This window comes from Heptranchias perlo, chromosome 2 (genome assembly GCF_035084215.1).
Source record: "Heptranchias perlo isolate sHepPer1 chromosome 2, sHepPer1.hap1, whole genome shotgun sequence".
Classification (NCBI taxonomy): Eukaryota; Metazoa; Chordata; class Chondrichthyes; order Hexanchiformes; family Hexanchidae; genus Heptranchias; species Heptranchias perlo.
In genome coordinates, this window is record NC_090326.1 from 54,830,709 (window position 1) to 54,857,772 (window position 27,064).

The 27,064-nt window shown below is 45.1% G+C and overlaps 1 protein-coding gene across 1 annotated transcript in view; it reads left to right on the forward strand.

Moving 5' to 3' along the window:
• Positions 1–27,064, forward strand: part of LOC137339250 (cadherin-18-like) — a 237,523-nt gene that overhangs the window by 53,845 nt on the left and 156,614 nt on the right. The window contains exon 3 of the mRNA XM_068001882.1: positions 16,956–17,075. Coding sequence (XP_067857983.1) covers positions 16,956–17,075 — 120 coding nt within the window. The remainder of the gene's footprint in view (positions 1–16,955; positions 17,076–27,064) is intronic.

Sequence of the window (27,064 nt, forward strand, 5' to 3'; positions counted from 1 at the left end):
ACACCGTCAGGATGAGGATGAGCAACATCACCAGCCTCGCCAAGCGCACCGTCCACCTCTGCCACGTGGAGCTCCACAACACAGTGCTGCGCCACAGGCACCTGCACAAAATAGTTGTGCAACTACACATACACCTGTTGTAGGGCGACCCAATGGGTGGCATCAATTGTGGGTGTTCATGGTGAACCTCATGAAAGGGACTTATTACAGAAGCCAGTCAAGAATGGCCAAGACGTGGCAGTAGTGGTGACAATAATAATATTTAATGTGCCATTAACAAAAAGCAAATATAAATAAAAAACATGACTACCCTTTAGCACCCTTGTGCATCCCCTTTGTGCTCACAAAACCTTTGCCTTACGCTTACTAGTACTCCTACGTGGTGCCTCCCCTCTGGCTGCAGCAGGGGTAGTGGCAGGTTGCTCTTGTTCATGCCCTGACTGATTAGATGCTTTGGGCCTACGCCCTCTGGGTTTCAATGCCCGGCGGGCCCCTCCAATGACTGCTCCACCTGCACCTATGCAGGGGCAGACTCGGCCACCTGGAGAGGAGGCAGCATTGTGGGTACTGGTTGAGAGGGGGGCAACGGGTGAGACGTGGGAGCGCTTTGATTGGCGTCCCCACTTCCATGTCCCCTTTCGCTGATGCCGGATGGCCCTGACTACTTGTGCTTCACGATCCTAAGTGCCCCTTGCGCCTCTACGCCCACTTCATGGTCCTGACCTTTGCGTGGGGGATCTCCCCTCTTATCAACCGGTCTAAGGCTGCGCGTTTGAGACAGGCACTCCCTTGTCCTTAGTCGATCAGCACAAGCAATCAGTTCCTGTTTTTACCCAACAGTCCCATAACTTCCCCTAACTTTCCCCCGTTTTTAACTGCATTGTTGGCACAGTCTGACTCCCACAGTTCAATAATCTCTACTCCAGTTCGCCGATCGAGGCCAACCGATCAGCTCACCAGCAGTGAGATCCTGCCGACTACGCCAATTTGTTGTGGGAAAACACCACTTGGAGTCAGACTTAAAGATTCAACATGCAGTTTATTGGACAAAGTACTTTGGGAGAAGAACTGGACACTCCGCAGTGTACGCAGCCACCTTCTCAACTTCAAAATCGTTGTCGTGCTTTTTTATACCTTTCAAGTACAGACTTTCAGCAGCTATTACATTGTTAGTCTTGATTAGTTACACATTAGCCAATTAGGCCCCCACAGCAACAATTGACCTCCAATCACATTAAAACAACTGTTATCAATTTAAGACAGTCTGGTCTTTGTCTATCCAGTCTGGTTCTGTAGTTTTTATCAGCTCGTTGTGAAATGTCTTTGTAACTCCAGTCTGTAAATCAGCTTTCTAAACACACAAGCTCAGCACTTTTTAATGTCTTCTCACACAGTCCATCTTGAGCAGAATCCATTTTGTTTAGTAGAGTCCATTTTGTTTAGTAGTACACTAATTTGTCATATGTTATGTTTAAGCTTTTAATTATGGTTAGTCTGGTCTGCGCAAAGCGCATTTCAGTGTGGTCTCGGGGCAGTGACCGCAGCCACGCACACAATAGTCACTTCATCTTTGCCTTTAACCCAACAGCTTAAATTTTACTTTAACAGCCATCATCCCTCCCCTGGGCCAGGCCAACATCACTCCTACCACCCTGTTGGACGACAGTTTGGAGGGCATGTGTGAAGCCTTGTAAGGCCAGTGCCAGAGTATCTACGTGCCTGTTTAAGGCAGCAGAAAGTTGCTCACCCTGAGTCCAAAGGGCCGTTGTCAGTGCCTCCATCGCAGACATTCCCACACTTACCCGCGACACTATCTCAGAGATGCCCTCACGTTCCTGTGTCAGTATCTCAGAGATTCCCTCAAGTACCTGTGCTCATTCCACTCATGCAGGAGTTGGACTCTTCCATCCTCTGCGCGATTGTGGAGAGTGCGCGTGGCACTTGTTCCAGCACCTCGCATATGTGCTGCTGCCCCTCGATCATTCTCCTTTTAAAGGAGGGCCCCCAGGGTTCAGCATCTGTGTCCAGCTGAGCAGAGACTGGAGAAGAGTGCTCTCACCGACGCAGACTCTCCACAGCTGCCCCTGCCACCAGTGTTTGCTCGTGCTCATGCATGTGGTGAATCATCATGTGCGACCCCAACTAAGTGAGGAAGGGGACCCACCGAACTGTGTGTATCTGCGCTGGTGGATGGCTTGTTGAGACATGACGGTGCCCCCTCAGATGCTGGCAGGTCCTATGAAGAATCGCCCTCCGCCATCACAGCGGTCGCTGAAGGCCCTGTAAGAGAACAGAAGGCAATATTAAGCATGATGACAGACGTTGAGGGTGCTGAAGCTGGCAGGGCATGTTAACATCAATTGATATTGTGAGTGCTGAATGTTAAAGTTCTGTCACCAGCCGTTTGTCGGGTGGCAGTCTCGGCGTCCCCGACGGACAGGCACTCGAGGGTGCGGCTTAGTTCAAGAGAATCCTGCTCCACGTCTGTGAGGACAACCAGATGTTATGGCCCCCCTCCGGTCTTCGCCCTCTCCCGTGCATTCAGGGCTCTCTTCTCCTATAAGTGGATAGAGAGGCGTGAGTGAGGGATGGTGATGTGGCCAACCGCTGAATGCATTGGTTTGGTTGAGACTGATCGTGAAAGAGATGCATCAGAGGGTGAGTATGAGACAGAGCCATGACATTGTATGAGGATTTAGTTGAGTGGTAGTGGTGGGATGAGTATTGGGGAGGTGAGTAAGTGCAGGTAAGTTGAGGATGAGGTTTGAGTGGGTGTGAGAAGTGATGTGACAGAGTAGTGTTGGCAGTGCAGAAGGAGTTGTGGGGTGGAGGCAGTGATGTGGAAGATGGAGTGTAGGGGAATGAGTAAGTGTACTCACTTTGGCTGACCTAGTTAGGTCATTGAAACTCTTCCTGCACTGGATCCATGTGCGGGAGACGTTGCTGCTGCTGGTGACCTCCTCTGCCACCTTGAGCCAAGCCTTCTTGGTGGCAGAGACAGGCCACTTCCTCCCGTCCGCTGGGTAGAAAATATCCCTCTTCCTCCTCACCCCATCCAGTAGGACCTGGAGTAAGGCATCGGTAAATCTGGGAGCAGCCTTTCCCCTGGGCTGCTCCATTCTATAATTTTGGTTCTTTGCTGCAGGTGCAGCCATTGGAGGACTGCCCTTTTAAATAGGGCTACTCCAGCTGACAGCCTGTGATGCGGGTGCGCAGTCCGCCCGCTGCGCAGGTTGACGATGGGAAACCCGGAAGCCATGGTAAGTGCCTTCAATTTACCCGCGATCGCCTGGGGAACGAACGGATTTTACTGGGCTGGTTACCCACGTGCCCAGTCGCCCCCCCTACTGCCATCCTGCCTCCCTGGTAATATCGGGGCCCCTGTGTCATTAAGCTGCAAACTTTTATTCCACAATGTCTCTAATTCCTTCAGTATCTGTTTCCAATCTCCTGATGATAACTTCTGATTAGTCTTACAATATTAAGAAATAGACTCTGTGTGCAGAGCACATTACTGTTACAGGCGGGAAGGTCTCTGTTTAGTCATAAAAATATCAAATAAAATTGCCAATAAAAAGGAAAAACTAAACATTCTGGAAATCTGAAACAAAAATAGAAATTTCTGCAAATATGCAGCTGGTCTGTGAACATCTGTGGCGAGAAAATACAGGTTATCAGGTTTAGGGTATGTATCCTTCTTCAGAACATGATTAATTTTCTTTAAATAAAATTCCCCTCTAGGTACTGTAAGTCACGCCCGCACAGTTGATTTTGGTGGGGGAGAGGGAACGTAATTAGCTTTCATGCAAAAACAACTATAGTTTAAATTATGTCCAATAATTACAAATACAATAAAAGTCACTGGTTTTGTGCATGGATGTTTTGAACATTAGTAAGTGCCTGTCTAATTTATCCCTCACAGTGACATTCACTGTGATTATAAATAGCAGCCCAGCAGTAAGGCACAGGTAAAAGAAACTCTCCGAGGAACAAAGCATTACCAACTTCGGGTTGAGCAGTCGGATCAAGTGGGTGGTGCGCTTTAGTTGATACGATAGCTGAATCCTACATTCAAATTTAAGTTTGCAATTCAATTCTGCAAGTTGCTATAGCTGATCCCAGCACCCAAGCTAAAGAATTTTGTACAAAATTTTGAACCCCAAACAAAATCAGTCAGATATATATGACCCCAATGCAATTTTAAGGTACCAATGGGTGAAGCGTGCTCTGCACATTTGGACCAGGCGTTAAACAGCCTAACCTGCGGTCCTTAAAGGGACCGCTGCAAGCCACACATTAAAAGGTAAGTACAAGTTTTGTTAGAGAATTTTGAGCTTCTCCTAGCGCCACAAAAATATTTCACCCCACTGCCGGCCTTTCCATGAGCACCCTCCCCCCCCCACACACCCCTCTATCATTGCCTCCCCTATCCTCCCTTAATTCACTATTTCTGGCTGGGACCTGCAAGTGCTCGTCCTGTGCCAGTGCGAAGTCTGCCGAAAGTTAAAATCGCCTCCGTGGTCTCAACCTTAGCAACAAAGAAGTCCATGAGCTCCTCGCACTTTTTGGAGTTGAGGGTGGAAAAGGTAGGGAGAGGGGTTTAAGGAGACAGTTTGTAGTGAAGAAAAGAAGCCAGGGTTATCTTAGCTTTCCAGGATTAGGTGCGGCGTGAGCCTGTTTAATATCCAACAAAGCAAAGTGCCAATTAAGTTTTGTTTGGGAGGTGGCTTAAAAACTCATCGCTGTGACGGCAGTAATCCTTAAGCAAACACAATTGCATAATCAGTACTGTAATTTGTCCGTATGTATTTTTGCTGAAATATCTATCAGCCTTATTAAAATTTAGAAGTATGAAAATGTCATTCTTTAATTCCAATAATCCGTATGTTGCAGTGCCTGATTGCCCGTTGAATAGTATTAAGTCTTATGTTTTACTTACAGCACAATCAGGTTTCCTTGTTTATTTTATTATACAGCTCACTAACAGAATGCACTCGTGTGTCGTTAAGAAACAATATGGGTGGTGAGAGATAACTCCACGACACAGTATTGCCAGTCTGCAGAGGTGTTTGTTGATTAAATATTATGCAGAGCATTGCCACTTGGAATTTTATTGCTGATTTGTTGTGACTACAAAGTGAGATTGGCTCAATTTAGTTCCATCCTTTGTTTCCTTTATTGTTAACTACCTAAGCTAATAATGAGGCTGGAAATAGTGTCATTCTATTTCATTCCAAGGCCATGTAATTCTGAGGTCCCGTCTCCACTGATGTAGGAATAGCGAGCAAGATGTCCATGCGCCCATCGTGACAGATGCTGATCCTGTCGCAAATTCCAGGGATGTGGTCATTATTGTGGTCGAGGCGGGTCGCCCGTGCCTGTAATGACACATCAGAGACACCTTCCTAAACAGCATTGTGAAAAATCGCAGCAGTGCCAAACTACTCCGCCACAATATGAAGAGGCCATTGAAAGGCCTTAGAATTGTGGCAAGGTTCCATCCTCTAACGCCTGCAAGGATTAAAAGGGCCAAATGGAGAAGGTCATCGATCTTTCTATGGGATCAATTACCAATCCTTTCTAAGGGCCACCACGGAACTCACGCCAGCTGTCAACTAGCAAGCCGGACATGCTCTTTTGATGTGAGGGATCTGTGAAAGATTCGCCCACAGCTCCCCTCAAATGGAAGGTTGTTGACCTTCCTAAATGGGGCAGAATCCCGGCATTACTAAGTTCCATCCCATATTCATTTCCCCACCCCACCCCAGTAGAAATCAGACTTTCTGCCCTCTCCGGCTCTTGGAATGCCAGGGCCCCAGTTTTATTTCTATAAAGTGAGATAAATGCATTAAAGGTGCATTGCAATCTGGTAAAGTTTTCTGAAAAACTCCTTAATTGTTTTTTAAAAGGCATTTTGTAGAAGGATGCCATACTTTAATAGTGAGTAATTGTGGGGCACCAAATCAGGCATATGACTGAATTCCCAGTACATAATCGCAGCACATGAAGCTCTGTGCTGGGAATGCGAACAATAAAAATCTTTGGTGGGAACATGTCATTACAGAAAGAAACTTCAATATGATTATTAACATCGGCACAACAAATTCTATACTTCTGCTTATTTGCGTTCTGTGCTGCAAAAGGGTCAGTGCACTCAGTGACAATTTAGTCTTTTAGAGGATTTGGTATGGATATACCCTTAAAAATATAATTACCATCCACATTATACTCCAACAAAAACCTATATTGTCCTCTGCTGTCCACAACCACAGGTTCTTTAGCTGCAATACAGGTTTCATCGATGTCTCTGATTCCCTCAAATAGCATTAATTATGGACACTGGGGATTTTGGTCATGGAAGCGGTGACTAAACTCTTCCTGACATTTCTCCAAAAGCAATTAAATGATGTTTGTACCCATAATATTATGCTGGATATCTCACTCTCTGCCCAATGAGAGAGTGGCAAAGCAGTCTTGCACGGCAGTGTAATTAGTGATGTCTGTAGGGAAAAAACAGACACATACCAAAAAGGATAAACATTTGGAGTTCATGGATGAGAGGCTCCATAAGCTTATCCACATCAATAAAAAACTTAATAAACTACTGTCAGTCTGGGTGAAAGGGCAGCTCCACCTCAATAGCACTACTGTGAGCACGCAAATATAATTGGCTGGTTGCTGCTATGTCAGTTGCATAGGCAACAGCAAGTGTGCTTCACTGCCATAGACGACTGATAGTAACATCCTTCAGCACCATCGACAGATAAATAGGGCTTTTTATGCATTCTTATGAAGAACAATATATATGACTCAGATCCTATAATCCCAACAGGTATTGTGTCCCTATTTGCAAAGACTGGGGAGGGGGGAGTTTTGCTCTTTGCATTGTATTTTAATGAGATGATAAAGGCGTTTACGATTTAGGCCCACGAACCGCAAAAGGGAAATCTAAGCCTCCCAGACATGGTAACCAGGGAAAGGACCGTGTGTATGCCACAGCCTTGTTAGAGGAAATATTGAAAGCATGTGCAGTTTATCAAGAAGATTTTTGATTTATTGCTACAATACTGGTACAGTTGTACATTACAGCCTGTTAATGCTCTTCTAGGTATATTTTTAAATGTACCTGTTATTTTTGTCAACAGAAGGGAAAAATACTTCCAAAACCATTCCTCTTTATAATTCAACCTGCTTTAATTATGATTTCAAGATACTGAACAAAATTATGGTCGGATGAACTTAAGAACTTATCTATTCAGAAGAGATTGGAGGGTTTACCAAAGATACAAAGTCAATGGGAAACGTGCAGAGGTTGCTTAATGTTGTTCCCTCATCCATGGAGTTCGAAGAGAGAGATCCATGGACACTTCAGCGATTCTGGCAGGCACAAGCAGGTGGATGTCAGAGATGTGCTCAAAGTGGCGCTCACACCTGTCTGACCCATGCAAATGAATGCTCATTGAATGCATACGAACCCCACTGACCCCGCAAACTCCAGTGGGGTCCTAACTCGAGGAATTCCAGGGCTTCTATGTTAATTTGCACTATCAAAGTAGTTTTACAACTTGGAATAATTTTCCCTTTCTTGTAACCCTGGACATGTGTTTGCAAGATGAACACCTTGACTATCGTGTTTCTTTTAACTGTATTGATGGCTGCAATGTGAGTCCTGCAAGATTTATAGGGGAAGGGAAAAGACCTTATTTGCAATTGTTTGTCTAAAGGCAGTTACATTTGACAAATGGAAAGTTTTTTTTTGGGCAGCTCAATGAATAAACTTGATGATTCTATTTTACATCACAGGAAAGCAGGTAATATGAAGGAACAATCTGTACTCCATACCCTATTGAATATTTGACATTTGCGGATGCCCTCAAGGTCTTCTTAGGCATCAAGTCTGATAAATTTATAATTTAGTTGATTCTAATCCATAGGAACTGAATATTCAGGAGTTTTCCTTGATTACTTTGGTGTAACAGTGAGTATTGATGCAGAATGTTTCCTTTGGAGATTAGGTAGATGGCGCAGTATCCATGATGGGATCACAATATATCTCCAGATGAATAAGGCCATTCAGCTCATTTTAATTCTTCCATCCAGAAAAACCTTACAGACCCCACTGCTGCATCTAGTTGTTTCTGAAATCATTCCAGGGTTTTTGCCTCCATCACTCCATTTCAAGTGTCGATCACTCTCTGCATGAAGGGGAACCTCCTGATATCAGTCCTAAGGTTATATTTTACTAGTATATGTCTGTGTCCTATTGTCCCACTCCCACTAATTAAGTTAAAATAGTTTTCTATACTATTTACTATCTAATATATCTTTGACCGCTCAGACACCTCCCTCCCAGACTGAAAAGCCTAAATCTCTCCAGTCTTTCCTCATAACTCAGACCCTTGACACTAGAGAGCAGCCTTCTGGCTCATCTGTATACTGCCTCCAGTGCTTGAATGTCTTCCTTGTTTCTCAGTGACCAGACCTGGATACACTACTCAAGGTGTGAATTGAGCAGAGTGTCGTACAGTTTGATTACAGCTTTGTCTGATTCTGCATGGTCTGTGGAAGAACTACCTTTTCTCATTCCATGCTTTCTTATGGTCTTATAGTTGTTTTATGATGATCGGTATCATTAATGTGCCAGTTTCTTGGGACAATGTATCCCTGCATTCACTTCTGAAAGCACCAGGGTTTCAGCATAGTGTAGATTTCTGAAAAAGCTATCTCCAAACTGCTTTTGAATGAATGCTAATTTCCTTCAGAGCAAATAACTTTTTTCTGCTAATTGACATTTTTTACCGATAAAGATTGTGGGGTAGGAATTCGCCTTGGGCGGTAATGCAAAAAGGGTGGCATCATATGGGCCGGCCGCCCGATATATACCCTGCCGATTATACGCCCCGCCCGATATTCAATCCCATTGACCTTACAGGGACACCTTTATTATTTTTTATGCATTGAGATGGGTAGAGAAATATTTCTCAGGGTGTTCTACATTTTACTGATAACTCACCTATCTTGTAAACAAAAGCATTTGACAGTGCAAAAGCCTGAGTGTTTGGTTTGGTAAGAGTATTCAATCCACTTTTGAAGAGAGGAAAATCATGGGGCTGCATGCGATACATTCCAGTAGCCAGTGTACAGAGTAAGGCTTCTCGGCTTTGATTCCTGGGTCTAGTGATTGTTTCCCTAGATATCAGGTTTGACAAGGTGCGCTCCAGACTTTAGGAGATGTGAGGCCCAGAGACACTGAACTGAGAAATGATCTACTACAAATCAAATATGTGACAACAATACTATCAGCATGGGTTTGAATTTAATTCCCCAGGCCTAATAGGAGGACTGGCCCATCTGGGTGCAGCAGTGGAGAGGCTCAGCCAATTTTAATGGCCTGGCCTCATTTACATTCTGCAGGACAGACTCTGCCCAAAGCCGGTCGGAATGGCCACGAGGTTGACGAGCAGGAGTGGGATTTCATTTGGGAGGAGGCTGCCACCGGGGACCCGAGGGAACGGACCAGTGCCCTTGGTGCCTCCAATTTAAAATTGCAGTCAGCAGGATGGAGACAGGAGGGCAGTGGAAAAGTCTGCTCCATTTTAAGTGCCCCCTGTCTGGTTACCGCCAGGTGGTGGAGGTTAAAATTCTCCCTCCCGTCCCATGTGTCTGCTGCATCGGTCTGATCCCTGGTAGCTGTAGAGATATGGGTGCAGGCAGCTTTGCTTAAAGAGTAGTCGGTGGCTTTGTTAATCAGCAAGAAAGGTTACATAAGGACGTTTTAGAGAAATATATGAACTCTGATTACTAATTAACAATTAAGTGGATCTTGACCTATTTTGATCACGATAGATGAAAGAAATAAGCTGTCTAATGTGAAGGACTCAAATAGTAATGAGTTCTGAAACATGTTGTTCTCTTCATCTTCACAATAATCTATGGCAAATGTCCTTTCAAAAAAAAAGAGCAAAAAATATTTATATGCATAAAAATTTCTCAAAGTCTTTCTCTAAACCTGCATTATGTAACATTTATTGCTGATTAACAAAGTCTCCGACTACTCTTTCAGCAAAGCGGCCTGCACCTTTCTCTCCACTGGCTACCAGGGATCAGGCAGATGCATCTGACGCATTGGGGTAAATTTTCATCTTCACTACATGACCGGTAATCTGACGAAATTAATGGAATGAAAAACGGTGGTTCCTATAACTGGTGGGCGATCCACTCCACCAGATCACTGCCCAGGCAAAGAAGAGGAAAATCTACCCTACACTGGCTGGATTTTTGCATCGCTGTCACATTTTCCACTTTGTACACTAAGGTACTGAATCGTACCTCCCATTTTACACAGCTTATACTTGTCCTATTTGGGTGACCACATGGTAGATCATAGAATCATAGAAAGGTTACAGCATGGAAGGAGGCCATTTGGTCCATCGAATCTGCGCCGGCTCTATGCAAGAGCAGTCCAGCTAGTCTCACTCCCCCACCCTATCCCTGCAAATTTTTTCCTTTCAAGTATTTATCCAGTTCCCTTTTGAAGGCCTTGATTGAATCTGCCTCCACCATCTCCTCGGGCAGTGCATTCCAGATCCTAACCACTCGCTGTGTAAAAAAGTTTATCCTCATGTCACTTTTGGTTCTTTTGCCAATCACCTTAAATCTATGTCCTCTGATTCTTGACCCTTCCGCCAATGGGAACAGTTTCTCTCTATCCACTCTGTCTAGACCTTTCATGATTTTGAATACCTCTATCAAATCTCCTCACAACCTTCTCTGCTCCAAGGAGAACAACCCCAGCTTCTCCAATCTATCCATGTAACTAAAGTCCCTCATCCCTGGAATCATTCTAGTAAATCTCTTCTGCACCCTCTCGAAGGCCTTCCCATCTTTCCTATAGTGCGGTGCCCAGAACTGGACACAATACTCCAGTTGTGCTTGAACCAGATTTTTATAAATGTTCATCATGACTTCCTTTTTCTTTATTTGTTCATGGTATGTGGGCGTCACTGGCAAGGCCAGCATTTATTGCCCATCCCTAATTTCCTTTGAGAAGGTGGTGGTGGTGAGCCGCCTTCTTGAGCCACTGCATTCCGTGTGGTGAAGGTTATCCCACAGTGCTGTTAGGTAAGGAGTTCCAGGATCTTGACCCAGCGACGATGAAGGAACGGCAAGTCGGGATGGTGTGTGACTTGGAGAGGAACGTGCAGTTGGTGTTGTCCCCATATGCCTGCTGCCCCTGTCCTTCCAGGTGGTAGAGGTCGTGGGTTTGGAAGGTGCTGTCGAAGAAGCCTTGGCGAGTTGCTGCAGCACATCCTGTGGATGGTACACACTGCAGCCATGGTGCGCCGATGGTGAAGGGAGTGAATATTTAGGGTGGTGGATGGGGTGCCAATCAAGCGGGCTGCTTTGTCCTGGATGGTGTCGAGCTTCTTGAGTGTTGTTGGAGCTTCACTCATCCAGGCAAGTGGAGAGTATTCCATCACACTCCTGACTTGTGCCTTGTAGATGGTGGAAAGGCTTTGGGGAGTCAGGAGGTGAGTCACTGGCCACAGAACACCCAGCCTCTGACCTGCTCTTGTAGCTGGTCCAGTTAAGTTTCTGGTCATCAGTGACCCCCAGGATGTTGATGGTGGGGGATTCGGCAATGGTAATGCCGTTGAATGTCAAGGGGAGGTGGTTAGACTCTCTTGTTGGAGATGGTCATTGCCTGGCACTTGTCTGGCACGAATGTTACTTGCCACTTATCGGCCCAAGCCTGGATGTTGTCCAGGTCTTGCTGCATGCGGCCACGGACTGCTTCATTATCTGAGGGGTTGCAAATGGAACTGAACACTGTGCAATCATCAGCGAACATCCCCATTTCTGACCTTATGATGGAGGGAAGGTCATTGATGAAGCAGATGAAGATGGTTAGGCCTAGGATACTAGGCTCTGAGGAACTCCTGCAGCAATGTCCTGGGGCTGAGATGATTGGCCTCCAACAACCACTACCATCTTCCTTTGTGCTAGGTATGACTCCAGCCACTGGAGAGTTTTCCCCCTGATTCCCATTGACTTCAATTTTACTAAGACTCCTTGGTGCCACACTCGGTCAAATGCTGCCTTGATGTGAAGGGCACTCACTCTCACCTCACCCCTGGAATTCAGCTCTTCTGCCCATGTTTGGACCAAGGCTGTAATGAGGTCTGGAGCCGAGTGGCCCTGGTGGAAACCAATTTGAGCATTGGTGTATTCTATGCCTCTATTTATAAAGCCCAGGATCCCGTATGTTTTTTTAACCACTTTCTCAACCTGCCCTGCCACCTTCAACAATTTGTGTACATATACTCCCAGATCTCTCTGTTCCTGTACCCCTTTTAGAATTGTGCCCTGTAGTTTATATTGCCTCTCTTCATTCCTCCTTCCTAACAAAATGTATCAAATATACTAGAACACACAAGCACTGTGCAGTAACTAATAATTAGCGATTTATTGTTGACGATTAATTTGTAGAAACAGTCTTTACTTAATGCTTGTTGTCATTAATAATTGGCATTCCCAATGGCGGGAATAAAAACATGCATGTGTGCTTAGCAAAAATACTGCTGTAATGGATTCACCTTTCGTTAATTCTTGAGGAATTAAACCAAATGTTTTTCACGTGTGTGCGAAATAACTTTATCAACATTTAAAGTTAATATTGTAGTATTCAAGCCCATAATATGTGATTGCTATTATACCGACAGAGGTAGAAATTCTTAAGGTACTGACAGCTATGAGTTTGGATTGTGTGGCAAACAAAAATATTTAAAGGATAACTTTTATGCTGAAGTTATATTGTACAATTGGTAGCTACACAGTGCAATTCACACAACAGGCAGCACTCAATTTATATTGTGGAACCGAAAATTCCACACCAACGACCGGAGAGAACTCTATGCATATGATGTGTGTCAAACTCAGCACCTGGCCAGTAAATGTTTAATGTTTGAGTGCATGGGTGGGACCATCTGCTACTTCAAAAAAAACATTGAGCACTTTTTTTAAACGTGGCCGGACACACCATTGGAGATATACATCATGTCATATCAACACTAAAAGATATGAAATGGCCTCCCTGAGGGGTCTCACATTGCTGCGTTTCAGAGACTGATAGGAACCTGCATCTGAGGTTATGTCACATTTGAATTGCTGTGAATTGGAAACTGCTTTGCAGTGGTGTGAAAGTATGAGCCTCAGTCACCCAGTGATCATTCTATTTATACCACAAGCTAATGGAAATTAATAACCAGAATAATGTGTTTGTTTTAACAAAAATACTTGTGACTTAATTTTACTAGGAAGCATTATAGACATGTGGGATATTTTAACACTTCAAATATATGAGGCAGCTTTCACTTCTGTTTGGAGATAGCTGGGTACCATGCTAAATGTCCTCAAAGCCAAGACAATTAATGCATATGAGTGGTGGACACCTGTTAAACAATTAGTCACTGTTCACTGGCTGGTGATTTTAAAGAACATTTTAACAGTTCTTCTGAACAGGCACTTCCTGGTTCTGAAGTCGTTAGCACTGTACTCTCCTAGGTAACATCCAACAAGCCCCCTGTGTTGCAAAAAACTGGTGCGTGGGTAATAAAATAGGTCTCAATAAAAAGTCGATCCTGCAAAAAATGTAATCAAAATTTTTAAAAAAGACTTTGTCTTTGGAAAGCAATTATAGTAGGAACCACAATTGTTCTTGATAAATGTTTGTAAACAATTTTACAACACCAAGTTATAGTCCAGCAATTTTATTTTAAATTCACAAGCTTTCGGAGGCTTCCTCCTTCCTCAGGTGAACGTTGTTGGAAACAACATCATTGATAAATGTTCACCAGTTGGGAGGCATTCAAGTTCAAGGGGAGCCCTTTGTCATAACCGTGAGCTATATGCACATGGAAATACATCAAAGTTACATCACGGAAATAGGCCATGTCATCCGAGCAATCTCTGTTGGCATTTACTCTCCATGCGAGCAAATCATTCTAATCTTTTGACCAAGCTTTTGGTCACCTGTCTTAATATCTCCTTATGTGGCTCGGTGTCAAATTTTGTTTGATAATGTTCCTGTGAAGCGTCTTGGGATGTTTTACTATGTTAAAGGCACTAAATGCAATTTGTTGTTGTAATGACATTTACCCACCCTGTTCCCATATTCTTTCAAAGCTTTTTCCTTCATCCACCTATCCCACCTAATCTTGAAAGTTGACATAGTTTCTGCCTCAACCACTAATCCTGGAAGACAATTCCACAGCTTCACAACTCTTTATTAAAGAAGTTATTCCTGCCATTTTTTTCTAAATCTCTTACATTTAATCTTGTATCTATGGCCCCTCATACTTGACCCCTTAACTACTGGAAACAGTCTGGTTCTATAATTCTGGTTCACTAATTCTTTTATAATTTTACACACTTGTATCATATTATCCTGTGATCTGCATTGAAATGTCATTGTAGCACATCTCAGGCACCTCTTATCATGTTTTATGTTTCATGGTTGCAAGCTGGAGATAGTCTGGGTACAGACATGTGTAAAATATCCCCGGTATATATCAAGAGGTTCCGCTCCAGGAGGATCATGACTAGAGACAGTAGTTTGGGCGTATAATCCCCAATTCATGATTGCACGGGAGCTGAATTTATATCATATTAGGAAGAGATCTACACCAAAGGGGCGAATTTAATCCTTCCTGGCCGGCGGAAACCAGCTGGGTGGGCATTAAAATCGTCCGTGGGACTCCCTCACCAATATCCTGATCTCTTCTCGCAGGCTACAATTTTAACTTGCTCTTCTGAGCAGGAAAAAAGGACACCGGAGGGGTCCTCCTTTAAATATGCAGATCTCACTCCGATGACCTCATCAGCTGTCATTTTAACCTTGTGCCTGAGTGGGGAAAAGGTTATGGCTTTCCCGTTAGGTCAACATTACTTACTTTGACTTTCCTTGTACAGCCAGAATGAGTAGGAGTGCACTTCTGGGCCCCATAGGGAAAGTTTAGGCCTCCCCTGCCCTGGGCTCCACCCGATCTTGACGACCCATTAAAATCGCCTTGGCCTCGTGCTGGTGATATCTGAGGTGGTTTGACGCATGACTGGGCCCCCACTGACCGATTCCTGCCCAGAGTTAAAATTGGAGCTAAAATGTTTCTACCCGTAGTTATAAGCATAAGACACAATAGAGGTAATTTTGACCTTGATAGTGCAAAATGAACGTTATCGATTCAGGCGCCCCTTATACATCTCTCCCGATTTTTATTTTAATTGAAGTCAATGGAAGTCAATCAGCATCGCTAGCCCAAAAACATGAAGAAATTCAAAGATGGTGCCGCTTTCTCTGGAGGCTCGTTTGCTGAAAGCAATTCATTGTTCTGCAATTGCTTTGATGAATAGTGTCTTTTAATGTTTAAATCCTCTCCTCCTGGGCCTTCAGCAATGTTCGATGCTAGATGTCCCTTGTGTCCAATGTTGCTCGGACGTAATGAAAGAAATACATCATGTGACGCATTTGCCTCATTTATATAATGCCATAATACACCTGCCCAAATCCATAGGAATTTTTGACAGGGCTAAAAGGGGTGGGGACTTGGCATGAATAGGTCCTGCTCCAAATTCTGCTTCCACTTGCCTAACTAATGACAGCTTTGCATCCCTGGAGCCATGGAATTTCAGCCCTCTCATCTTTTAACAATCAGGGATGATTTGGTACCTGCAAGCATGTAGTTTTATTGTTGATCATGTAATAGCTGATCATGTTTAAATCCATGATTGTTGGGAAGAAAAATGAGGGTAAATGGGAAATTTTTATATGAAATGTTTCTTAAGAAAATAAATTTTGTATCCAAGAATAAAAATACATTCAAGTAAAGTTTCACACACCAGACATTTTCACCTCCTCTGAGTATAGTTACTGATTATTGCTAAATTACAGACAGTGTTATGCTGTTTACTCATAAAGACCTATGTTAAGACTATCCACTCGTATTTAATTTTGGGACCATTGAGCCCATTAGATAGAGGGTTATCATCATATTGCTTTGTGCTGCATTTGTTCTCAGGTCACAGAGGTGCTGACCCAGAGGAGCAACTGCTCCCTCAGTAAATATTGAACGTGCAAAGGAAAGAAGCCTCATGAAATTATTTTTCTTGCACTCATAGTAGAGTATAACAGTGAGACCTGTTGTAATCAAAAGCAAAATACTGCGGATGCTGGAAGTCTGAAATAAAAACAGAAAATGCTGGTGAAGCTCAGCAAGTCAGGCAGCATCTGTAGAGGAAGGAACAGAGTTAACATTTCAGGTCAAAGACCTTGCGTCAGAACTGTTGTAATGTCATTTGTATGAGATTATGTATATACATATATATATATACGGTGTCAGTCAGTGGCTCAGTGGTAGCTCTCTTGCCTCTGAGTCAGAAGGGTATAGGTTCAAGTTCCACTTCAGAGACTTCAGCACAAAATCCAGGCTGACACTCCAGTACAGTACTGAGGGAGTGCTGCACTATCGGAGGTGCTGTCTCTCGGATGAGATGTTAAACTGAGGCCCTGTCTGCCCTCTCAGGTGGACATAAAAGATCCCATTGCACTATTTGAAAGAAGAGCAGAGGAGCTCTCCCCAGTGTCCAAGCCAATATTTATTCCTCAACCAACATCACTACAAAAGATCATCTGGTCTTTATTTCATTGCTGTTTGTGGGACCTTGCTGTGCCCAAAGTAGCTACCGTGTTTCCTACATTACAACAGTGACTACACTTCAAAAAGTACTTAATTGGTTGTAAAGTGCTTTGGCGGATCCTGAGATTATGAAAGGCACTGTATAAATGCAAGTCTTTCTTTTCTTCTTTCAAATATATAGTAATACTCCCTTGTCTTCCAAATGACAATGAGTCATTTTGTGAACATTTTTCATGGTGTCCTTGTCTCTGTGTCTGTGTGCAGGTACTTCTGTGCTTCAGATAACGGCTACAGACGCTGATGATCCTACGTATGGAAACAGTGCCAGGGTGGTGTACAGTATCCTGCAGGGACAGCCATACTTTTCTGTGGATCCCAAAACAGGTAGGATTCTCATACCCTTTTGTTTTATATTTTTTCATGCAGTGTTTTGGAATGTATACAGCTCGACAGTGTTAACATTTAGGCAACGGATGTGAGGGAGATTCCATTTTGTGTTAGAAACATAGTTACCAATTATTGAATTAATCAAAATATTTCTGCCTTGGTTTACAGATATCTCATATTTGTGTTGGCTTTTTTGTTTTGTAACTTTCAAAGTTATCTCCACAAAAGATGAAAATTGTGTAAATCTGAGGTTTCTGATCAATCCTAATGCAAAGCTCACTTTTCAGACAGTAACTTTGGGAATTTATTTCTCCTTCTGCTCTTATTCCATTGCTTTTGTTTTGTGGATACAACAGGTTTCTAACCACTTTGATTGCCAGAAGTATTATTACTTGTGGGGTTCGGTAGTGTGGATATGTTGCTGGACTAGTAATCCAGAGTTCAAATCCCACGATGGCAGTTTGAGAATGTGAATTCAGGTGAAAAATCAGTAGAAGTGACCATGAAACTGTTGTCTTAAAAACCCAACTGGTTCACCAATGCCATTTCAGGAAGAAAAGCTGCCTTCCTTACCTGGTCTGGCCTATATGTGATTCCAGTCCCACACTAATGTTGTTGACTCTTAACTATCCTCTGAAATGGCCTAGCAAGCCATTCAGTTGTATCAAATCGCTAAAGATTGCAGCAGTTCAAGAAGAAGGCTCACTACCACCTCCTCAAGCAACTATGAATGGGCAATAAATGCTGGATTTGCAAACGCCAGCCACATCCCGAGAATGAATAATAAGAAAAAAATTGCAGTGATTTTTCCCTGTTTTGTAAACTCAATACATAATCATGTGGCAATGTGCATTAAACAATTGTATGAGATCTTTGGACCAGATCAAAATAATTGTCTCAAAACTAGCACTGTGAAATGAATATGCAAAAGTTCATTGAATTTGTTTCAGATGGATCTTTGCAACATCGATGAAAAAAAATGTTCAGAATACTGGTAGGAAAAAACAGAACTAGAACTGGAGTTTAATTGCAACAGACGTCTATTTGCACTGAAATAGTTAACTGATATGAAACCTGAAAGCAAAGGGGAAAAATGCTTTTATTTGTTCAAAATGCCTGGCTTGCCTCAATTTGATCTGAACAGTTATGGTACATTTTCAATGTTTCATGCCTCATTTTTCAAATGTTTGCCTGCAATGTTGGCTTTCCTAGAAGTAAAGGGAATTAGGGGTTATGGGGAGCGGGCAGGAAATTGGACATGAAGCTGAGTTCGGATCGGTCAATGCCCTGTGGGTGGCGGAGAGGGCCCAGGGGCTATGTGGCCGGGTCCTGCTCCGACTTCTTGTGTTCTTTCGATTTGTGGTTGGGATCAGATCAGCCATGATCTTATTGAATGGCGGAGCAGGCTCGAGGGGCCGATTGGCCTACTCCTGCTCCAATTTCTTATGTTCTTATGTTCTAATGTGATCACAGAATAGAACCAGTGCGCATGCGATGGATCGGAACCCCTGTCCTCCCTCTCCCAGCACCAGAGATCCTGTCCCAAATTCCAGGGATAGGGTCATTTGCTTAGGGGGATGGGCCTGTAAGGGTGCATCAGTGGCAGCCTCCCCGGGCCTAGCTGGTTCACCCTTCTATGGGGTAGCGGCGTCTCCCAGAGGCCCAAATGGACTGAAGAAAGAAATATTCACATTCTTCAGCTCCTATTGGAGCCACTCCAACTAGAGAAGGTAATCAATCCCCTTCCAGATCGATTACCTTATGCTTGTACGGGATTGGGGCTTGTTGAAGGCCTCAAAGGGGTTCACCCAAGATTTCAACCGGCATGGGTTCTGCTCAGACATTTGAAAGAGGTAAAGGGAGAAATTTCCTGGCATAGCCAGGGAAGTCGCCTTGACACGTCCCCTTGACATTGGATGGGGCGAGGGGTGGATGGCAGATTGCCCATGTTTCACTCCAAATGGGCAGAATCCAGGTAGACCCAGGATCCAATCCATTTTCTAGGCCTCCTCACCGGGAGGAAACGCCCCTTATAGACCCTCTAGCCCAGGAATATCAGAGCCATAAAATTTTACAGCATGGAAGGAGGCAATTTGGCCCATTGCATGCATATCACCTTCTGAAAGAATTATCCACTTGGTCCAGCACCCCTACCCTCACTCCATGCGATAAATTTTAACTTCCAGCCCGGAAGGGAGCGGGGCAGAAGATTTCCGGGTGCGAAACCCGGAAGGTAAGTGGACGATCGTCACCTCGATGAGGCCCATCAATTGCACTTCCAGGTTTCGCACCTGGTAGCCGGGGCTGGCTGTCGGGCAGGAAGGCCTGCTGTAGCAGGCTGCAGCCGAGGATCAGAGAGAGGGGGGAGAGGAACATAGGCTGCGGCGAAGATTGGGGGGAGAGGAGGGGTCGGGGAGAAGATCGGGGAGGGAAGGGCCGGGGAGAAGATTGGTGGGGAATGCTGAGGAAGAGATCGGGGGGTTGAGAAGCAGATCTGGTTGCTGAGTAAGAGGTCAAGGGGACTGTGATAAGATTAGGGGGCTGAGAAGAAGATCGAAGGCCGCTGGAGGTCGGGCGAAGAGTCGGAGGTAGGTGGGGGTCCACCATCATGGGGCGGGGGGGGGGGGGGGGGTCCACCACCGAGAGGGGGGGCATCGTCGGGGGTGGGGTGGCGTCAGCCGATCGCGGGGCTCTTGTCGGCCGACCCCCCCACCCCCCGCCCCATCCCCGATGATGCCCAAGGTGAACTTCTTGGTCTGGATGAAGCACTCCTGCTCCTCTGGGCCCACAAGCAGTGCAATAGAGGCACTCACCACATGGATCCAGCCCTTCCCACCTGCTTTCACCCGACGTGAATCAGAAGCAATGGGAAAACCGAATAGGTGAGGTTAGGTTTATTTTATTATTCTAATACACAAAATATTAAGTACCTCAAGTATCTCAGTGAGGTACAATGCCCTTTTAAGTTTTGGTCCGCTGGCTTTAAGTGAGGGTGGGACTTCCTGGTGTCTGCTTTCCACACACAGACAAACCTGCCTGGGTTAAACCCAGAAGTAGGCGTGTTGGAGCCGGGATGCCATCCTGCTCTGAAAACGGAGGATTTTTACCCCCCACCTCCCTCAACCTACCCGTTCTTGGGGGTTAAAATTTACTGTCATTTTTTTTTAAATTTTCAAATATATATCCATTTACCTTTTAAAGGCTATTATTGGATTCTGCTTCCTCCATCATTTCTGGCACGACATTCTGGGCTAGAAATTGGGCCATGTAGTGTCCGTTTTTCAGGTGCTACACGGCCACATGAGGTCTCAAAATGGCGTCCAGAATGCGCGCGCGTGTGCCGTGCGCCGGATGCCACCTTGGGAAAGGGGTTCGCGCAGGCGCAGATAACGAAAACTGGCAGTATATAAAGTAGGAAGAACATGGGTTAGATTTAAAGGGATAGATATCATTTTGGCTCTCACTGCTCCAACCAATGCACAGCTTTAACCACAACCAGCTGAACATGTCTTAGAATGCCTGGAGGACCCCCCACCAGTGTTATTTAAAGGGACCATGCAGGATTTACAGGTTAGTTGCTGGATTATTGCTTCTTTTTGCGAATACATTTGTTCCTGTGTTTGGAGGTCTCCTGTACTTGAATACCAGGACTAGGGGACACAGCCTAAAAATTAGAGCCAGGACTTGCCGGAGTGAAGTTAGGAAACACTTCTACACACAAAGAGTGGTACAAGTTTGGAACGCTGTACTGCAAACGGCAGTTGATGCTAGCTCAGTTGTTAATTTTAAATCTGAGATTGATAGATTTCTGTTAACCAAAGGTATTAAGGGATATGGGGCTAAGACGGGTATATGGAGTTAGGTTACAGATCAACCAGGATCTCATTGAATGACAGAACAGGCTTGAGGTGCTAAATGCCACTGCCACTTGCTGCGTCCTGTTATGAGCCACTTCCTTCAGCAAGAAAGCAGGACTTGTGTCTGGGTGATGTGCCTGATGATTGAATAGCTGCCAGTGTGTGTGACCTGTGAGTTGTGGGTGTGCGGCTTGCAACATTGGTAATGTATGAGGGTGAGAAGAAGCATCTGATTGGAAGAGTTGAGTACTGATTGAAAGAGTTTGTTGGTATGTGCGTGATGGGGAGTGTATTGTGTGGAACAGTGGATGAGGCTAGTGGTGCAGTTGGTAGGAGATGCCATTTGACAGTTGACCTCTCTCACCCTGACCACTCTTGTCAAATCATTGCATCCATGTTCATGATGCTGTGCGCCCGGCATTGACTTCGTCCCCTGCTGCCTCCCACTGCCTCTTGAGCATATGTCTGGAGGGCCTCTTGCCCCCCCCTGCAGATATAGGATGCCCCTTCTTCTGTCCACCTCTTGCACCAAGGCTTGGTTCACTCTCGTAGGCCTGGTACAAACTCTGTTCAGCAGATTGGTGAAGTCTGGTGTGCAGATTGGAGGATTTGGGATTTAATAGTGCACAACCTTTATTTAATGTTTTAACATAATTCATCAGTTTGTAAACATAGGGATGGGACCTGCATCTGTGTTTTACGTGTGCGATGTCTGATATCCATTCAGACTCCATGCAGACCCATATCTTATATTTTGCATAAGAGCTGCAGGCTGCCCTTACGAGGTGCAGGCTGCCTTTAAGAGGTGCGAGCAACTCACGTGATATCTGGGCTCCCCTGCTGGTGAGAAGTACGAAACTGGTGAGAACGTCACGGCTAGGCCTGGCTGCATGCGTTACAATCAGGTAAATGACCAGGCAGCACGAATCTCACGTGCTGCCTGCATCGGAACCACCAGGCGCGGATTAATCGTGCACCGCGATGCCCGCGCCCGGATTCAGGGGTTAACCAATTTAATCCCTCTATGTCCTCTGCGGAAAAAAAATCTCTGAACCTCTCCCTTTGTTCTTTTGGTATTAATATGAAATTTATGCCCTCGAGTTTCCAACTCACTGACCGATGGAAATATTTTTCCCGATTTATTTTGTCATTGCCTTTCATAATTTCGAACACCTCTATCAGATCTCCTCTTAACCTTCTTTGTTCGAATGAAAAGTGTCTCAGTTTCTCTAGTCTCACCTCATAACTAAAATCTCGCATCCCTTGTATCATCTTAGCAAATTTCTTCTGCACCTTCTCCGTCGCCTGGATTTTGTTTCTAAGGCAGGATACAACATTCTAACTGCAGCCTAGCCAATGATCTGTATAGGTTTAGTATTCCCTTTACTTTTGCACTCCAAGCCCCTAATTATCAAACTTTTTCTTAATTGCTTTATCAACTTGTTCTCACATTTTTCAAGGTTTGTGTATGCGAACCCTAAGCCTCTCCTCCTCTATTGCTTTTACTATAATGTGGAGATGCCGGTGATGGACTGGGGTTGACAATTGTAAACAATTTTACAACACCAAGTTATAGTCCAACAATTTTATTTTTAATCCCACAAGCTTTCGGGGGCTTTCCCCTTCCTCAGGCGGTGTGGAAATGACATTTTCGAATCCTTCGCATTTTAAGATCACAAAACAATGCCTGGTGATTACTGCCCGTTGCCAAGGCAATCACAGTGAGCAGACAGAAAGGTGTCACCTAAAAAGGCCACCGAATATACAAACCCCCAAAAAAAGAGAGAGAGAGAGATAAGGAAGACAGTCAATGACCCGTTATATTAAAAACAGATAACATTTGTTCGCTGGTGGGGTTACGTGTAGTGTGACATGAACCCAAGATCCCGGTTGAGGTCGTCCTCATGGGTGCGGAACTTGGCTATCAATTTCTGCTCGACGATTTTGCGTTGTCGTGTGTCTCGAAGGCCGCCTTGGAGTACGCTTACCCGAAGGTCGGTGGCTGAATGTCCTTGACTGCTGAAGTGTTCCCCGACAGGGAGAGAACCCTCCTGTTTGGCAATTGTTGCGCGGTGTCCGTTCATCCGTTGTCGCAGCGTCTGCATGGTCTCGCCAATGTACCATGCTCTGGGGCATCCTTTCCTGCAACGTATGAGGTAGACAACGTTGGCCGAGTCACAGGAGTATGAACCATGCACCTGGTGGGTGGTGTCCTCTCGTGTGATGGTGGTATCTGTGTCGATGATCTGGCATGTCTTGCAGAGGTTACCGTGGCAGGGTTGTGTGGTGTGGTGGACTCTGTTCTCCTGAAAGCTGGGTAATTTGCTGCGAACGATGGTCTGTTTGAGGTTGGGTGGCTGTTTAAAGGCGAGTAATGGAGGTGTGGGGATGGCCATAGCGAGGTGTTCGTCATCATTGATGACATGTTGAAGGCTGCGGAGAACATGGCGTAGTTTCTCCGCTCCGGGGAAGTACTGGACGACGAAGGGTACTCTGTTGGTTGCGTCCCGTGTTAGAATTGGTTAAAAATGAGGAAACAGAGAGTAGTGATAAATGGTTTTTGTTTGGACTGGAGGGGTGTAAACACCCCAGAAGTCAGTTTTTACTATAAGCAGTGTACTGCTTTTACTATAAGCAGTGTACATGTCCTCTCCTTATTCTTGTTCCCAAAATGTATCACCTCTGCATTAAATTTAATCTCACCACTATCTGCCCAATCTATTAACTTGTTTATGTCCTCCTGAAGTCACTTAGAGTCTTCTTCACAGTTAACCAGCCTCCCTATTTTTGTGTCATCTGCAAATTTTGATGTTGGTCCCCCATCAACACTGACTCCTGGGTGAGAAAAGCAATGATTCCAAAACTGACTTCTGGGGTGTTTACACCCCTCCAGTCCAAACAAAAACCATTTATCACTACTCTCTGTTTCCTCATCTTTAACCAATTCCCTCGCCATGCTGGGATGCTCCTTTAAATACCACGGGGACGATTTTGGAGTGGAGCACATATCAAGTGGGCAGTGGGCGGGGCATGCGCTGCACCCACCTGAAGGAGTCGGGGTGGGGCACATGCCATTTGCATGGTCGGAACCCAATTTAAATGAATTGACTGAGCTGCTAACATGAAACGTGCTCCCTATGGGCAACTCACTGATTGGGAGGGCAGGAAATCCAGCAGGGCAGCCGAATTTGAAGGGCCAGTTGGTGCATCTTAAATGGGAGGTGTGGAGGTGCTGGGAGTGAAGGGAAGCACCAGTCTGAGATCAGTGGGTAAAATGTTTGCACTACCTACAACAACATGGAGATTAAATGTGAAACCCTTTAAGCCTCAAAACCCACAAGTTGCTGGCATAAAAAAGTGTGCTAAACCTGGATCGCTGACTGCAACTGAGGATCACTTTAATGAATGCTCAAAATGGCCACCTCACAACTTTTAACAGTTATGTTTGGTGGCTGAGAGCAGGAACTGGCGGTAAACTGGCAGGCAGAGAGGAAAATTGTTTTGGGGGTTGTAACTATGTCACTTGACCCCGAATGGTATATATTCATGAGGCTCCCATCTGTTTCCGTCAGGAGCTCTGGCCACCTCAATCGAGATCCGCCCGAAAATTGGAGCGGTTGGGAGCTCAGTGGTAAGTCAGCACGTCCATGTCCCACAGTACCTCGTACCGGCTATCACCCCGCTTTTAAGCATAAATGGAGACATGGGGGTAAATTTTAACGGGGAGACAGAAAGAGGGCTGGGAATTCCTGATGGGAAACCTAAAAGGACAGGTTTTCCAGATGTCCTTACGATTTTGACGTAAGGACGTCTTATTTTCTTTCTGTAGGCTTCCCGCTGGACTGACAGCCAGTTTGACAGGCTGGCTGTCAGACGGACGGGAGAGCAGCCAGGGAGTGGATGCCAGCAGGTAAGTCTTAGAAGGGGGGTTGGGGCAGGGGTCGGGGTCGGAGATCATCAGGGGGGTCAGTCATCAGGGAGGTCGGGGATCATGGCGTCGGCCATCGGTGGAGGTCGGTCATCGAATGGAGTTGGAGCTCATCGTGGGGTCGGAGTCAGTCATGGGAGGGGTCGGTCATTGGTCGGGGTGGGGGGTCATTGGGATGTCGGGGTCGTCACAGGGGGGTTGGTCATCGTGGGCTTGGGGGTTATCAGGGTCCGGGTTGGTCATCGGGGACGTCAGTCTTCGGGGTGGAGTCGGGGGTCATCAGTGGGTCGGTCATTGGGGGATCGGGGTCGGTCATTGGTCGAAGGCCTTCAGGGGGTCGAGGTCGGTCATGGGGGGAGTCAGTGTCTGGGTCATCGGGAGGGGTCGGGGTCATTGGGGAGTTCAGTCATCGGGGGTCGGGATCGGGGCCATCAAGAGTCAGGGGTCATCAGGGTTGGGGTGGGTTATCAGGGGCTGGTCATCGGGGGAGTCATCAGAGTCGGCGGTCATCGGAGGGTCGGGGATCATTTGGAGGGTCAGTCATCGGGGGGAGTCATTGGGGTCGGCGGTTATTGGGGGCTATCAGAGCTCAGTCATGGGGGTTCGGACATCGGGGGAGTCAGACATCTTGGGAGTGTCGGAGATTGTGGTGGATGGAGTCGGACATGGGGAGGGGGTCGGCTGATCACCTGTGTGGGATCGCGGCAGGTAGGCTTGTTGGGCCTGGAGGAAACACTCCTTCTCCTTCTGGCCCACAAACAGTGCAATAAAGGCAATAAAACCTGTTGTCCCAGCCTTCTTGCCTCCTCTTACGTGGCGTGAAGCAGAATGCCTGGGAATCCGGGCCACCGGAAGTTAAAAATAAAAAACCTCTCAAAATGGAGGACCGCTGCCTCCTTAAAAGATATTACTTACTGACCCACCTCCTTGAGAGTGGATTGGTCACCCGCCCTTCGACCCGCCTCCGTTAAAACTGGAAGTGGGCGAGTTGTGGTCGGGTTTTACTTTTATTACAATTTTTCCCTTTCCACCCGTCCCCAACCCACCCGTTCGTGGGGTTAAAATTTACCCCATGAAATTGACCTCCACGGGGGTAATTTTGACTCTGGGCGATCATGTAAAACAGGCGATATCAGATCAGCGGCCCGTTATATATCTCTCCCAATTTTCATATGAAATTTCAATGAAAGATGTATAATGAGCAGCTGTTCTGATATTGCCCTTTCATACTAACGTTCCATGAAAAAATTATCCCCCATATGTTTTAATTTAATCAAAAGCATCCTATGTGAAACCTTATCAAACACCTTTTCAAAATCCATATACGCAACATTCACTCTGCTATTTCCTTAAACAATTCTATTAATTTTCTTGAACACAACTTGCCTTTTACAAATCCATGCTGTCTGTCTTGAATTAACCCAGTTTTTTCGGTGATAATTAACTTTAACCTTTATTGTGGCCTGTCGAAATTGACCCAATACTGATATTAGACTAATTGGTCTATAGCTAAGTGGTTTATCCTTTTCTCCCTTTTTGAATACAGGTGTTATATTGTCAACCTTCCAGTCCCCTGGCAGAACTTCCATATCTAAAGATTTTGGTCAAAGCTTCTGCCATTTCCTTTCCGATTTCCCCAGCATTCTAGGATGCATGCTGGTGTCTCTTTCACTTTGACTTCCTTTTTTTTCAGTATTACTTAGTTAACTGTAGATATCCTATCCAACTGCTCCACCTCATCCTCTTGTATCCTTTTATTTCTACCACACTTTTCTGTCAAAACCGAGGCAAATAACTAATTTAGTATCCCCGCCATTCCTTCATCTTCCACAAGAAGATTTCCATTTTCATCTCTAAGCAGCCCTACCCTTTCCTTAATTATTCTTTTATTTTTTATGTGTTTATAAAATGTTCTACTATTCCCCTTTACATTACCTACTGGTCTTCATTGCTCCTCCTAATCTTTCTGACCTCTTCTCTTGTTTCCCTTCTATATTTTCGACATGCAGCATAAATTTCTTCCCTATTATTAGCCCTAGCTCTGTCATATACTTATTTTTAAAGTCTTTTTAATTTCAATTTTTCTACCCGTCCAAGAAACTGCAGCCTTTACTTCTTATTTGAATATATCTATATACCTTAATCATCTCCTGTTTAAATATTTCCCATTGTTAGTGCACGGTCTTATTTGCCATTTTTTG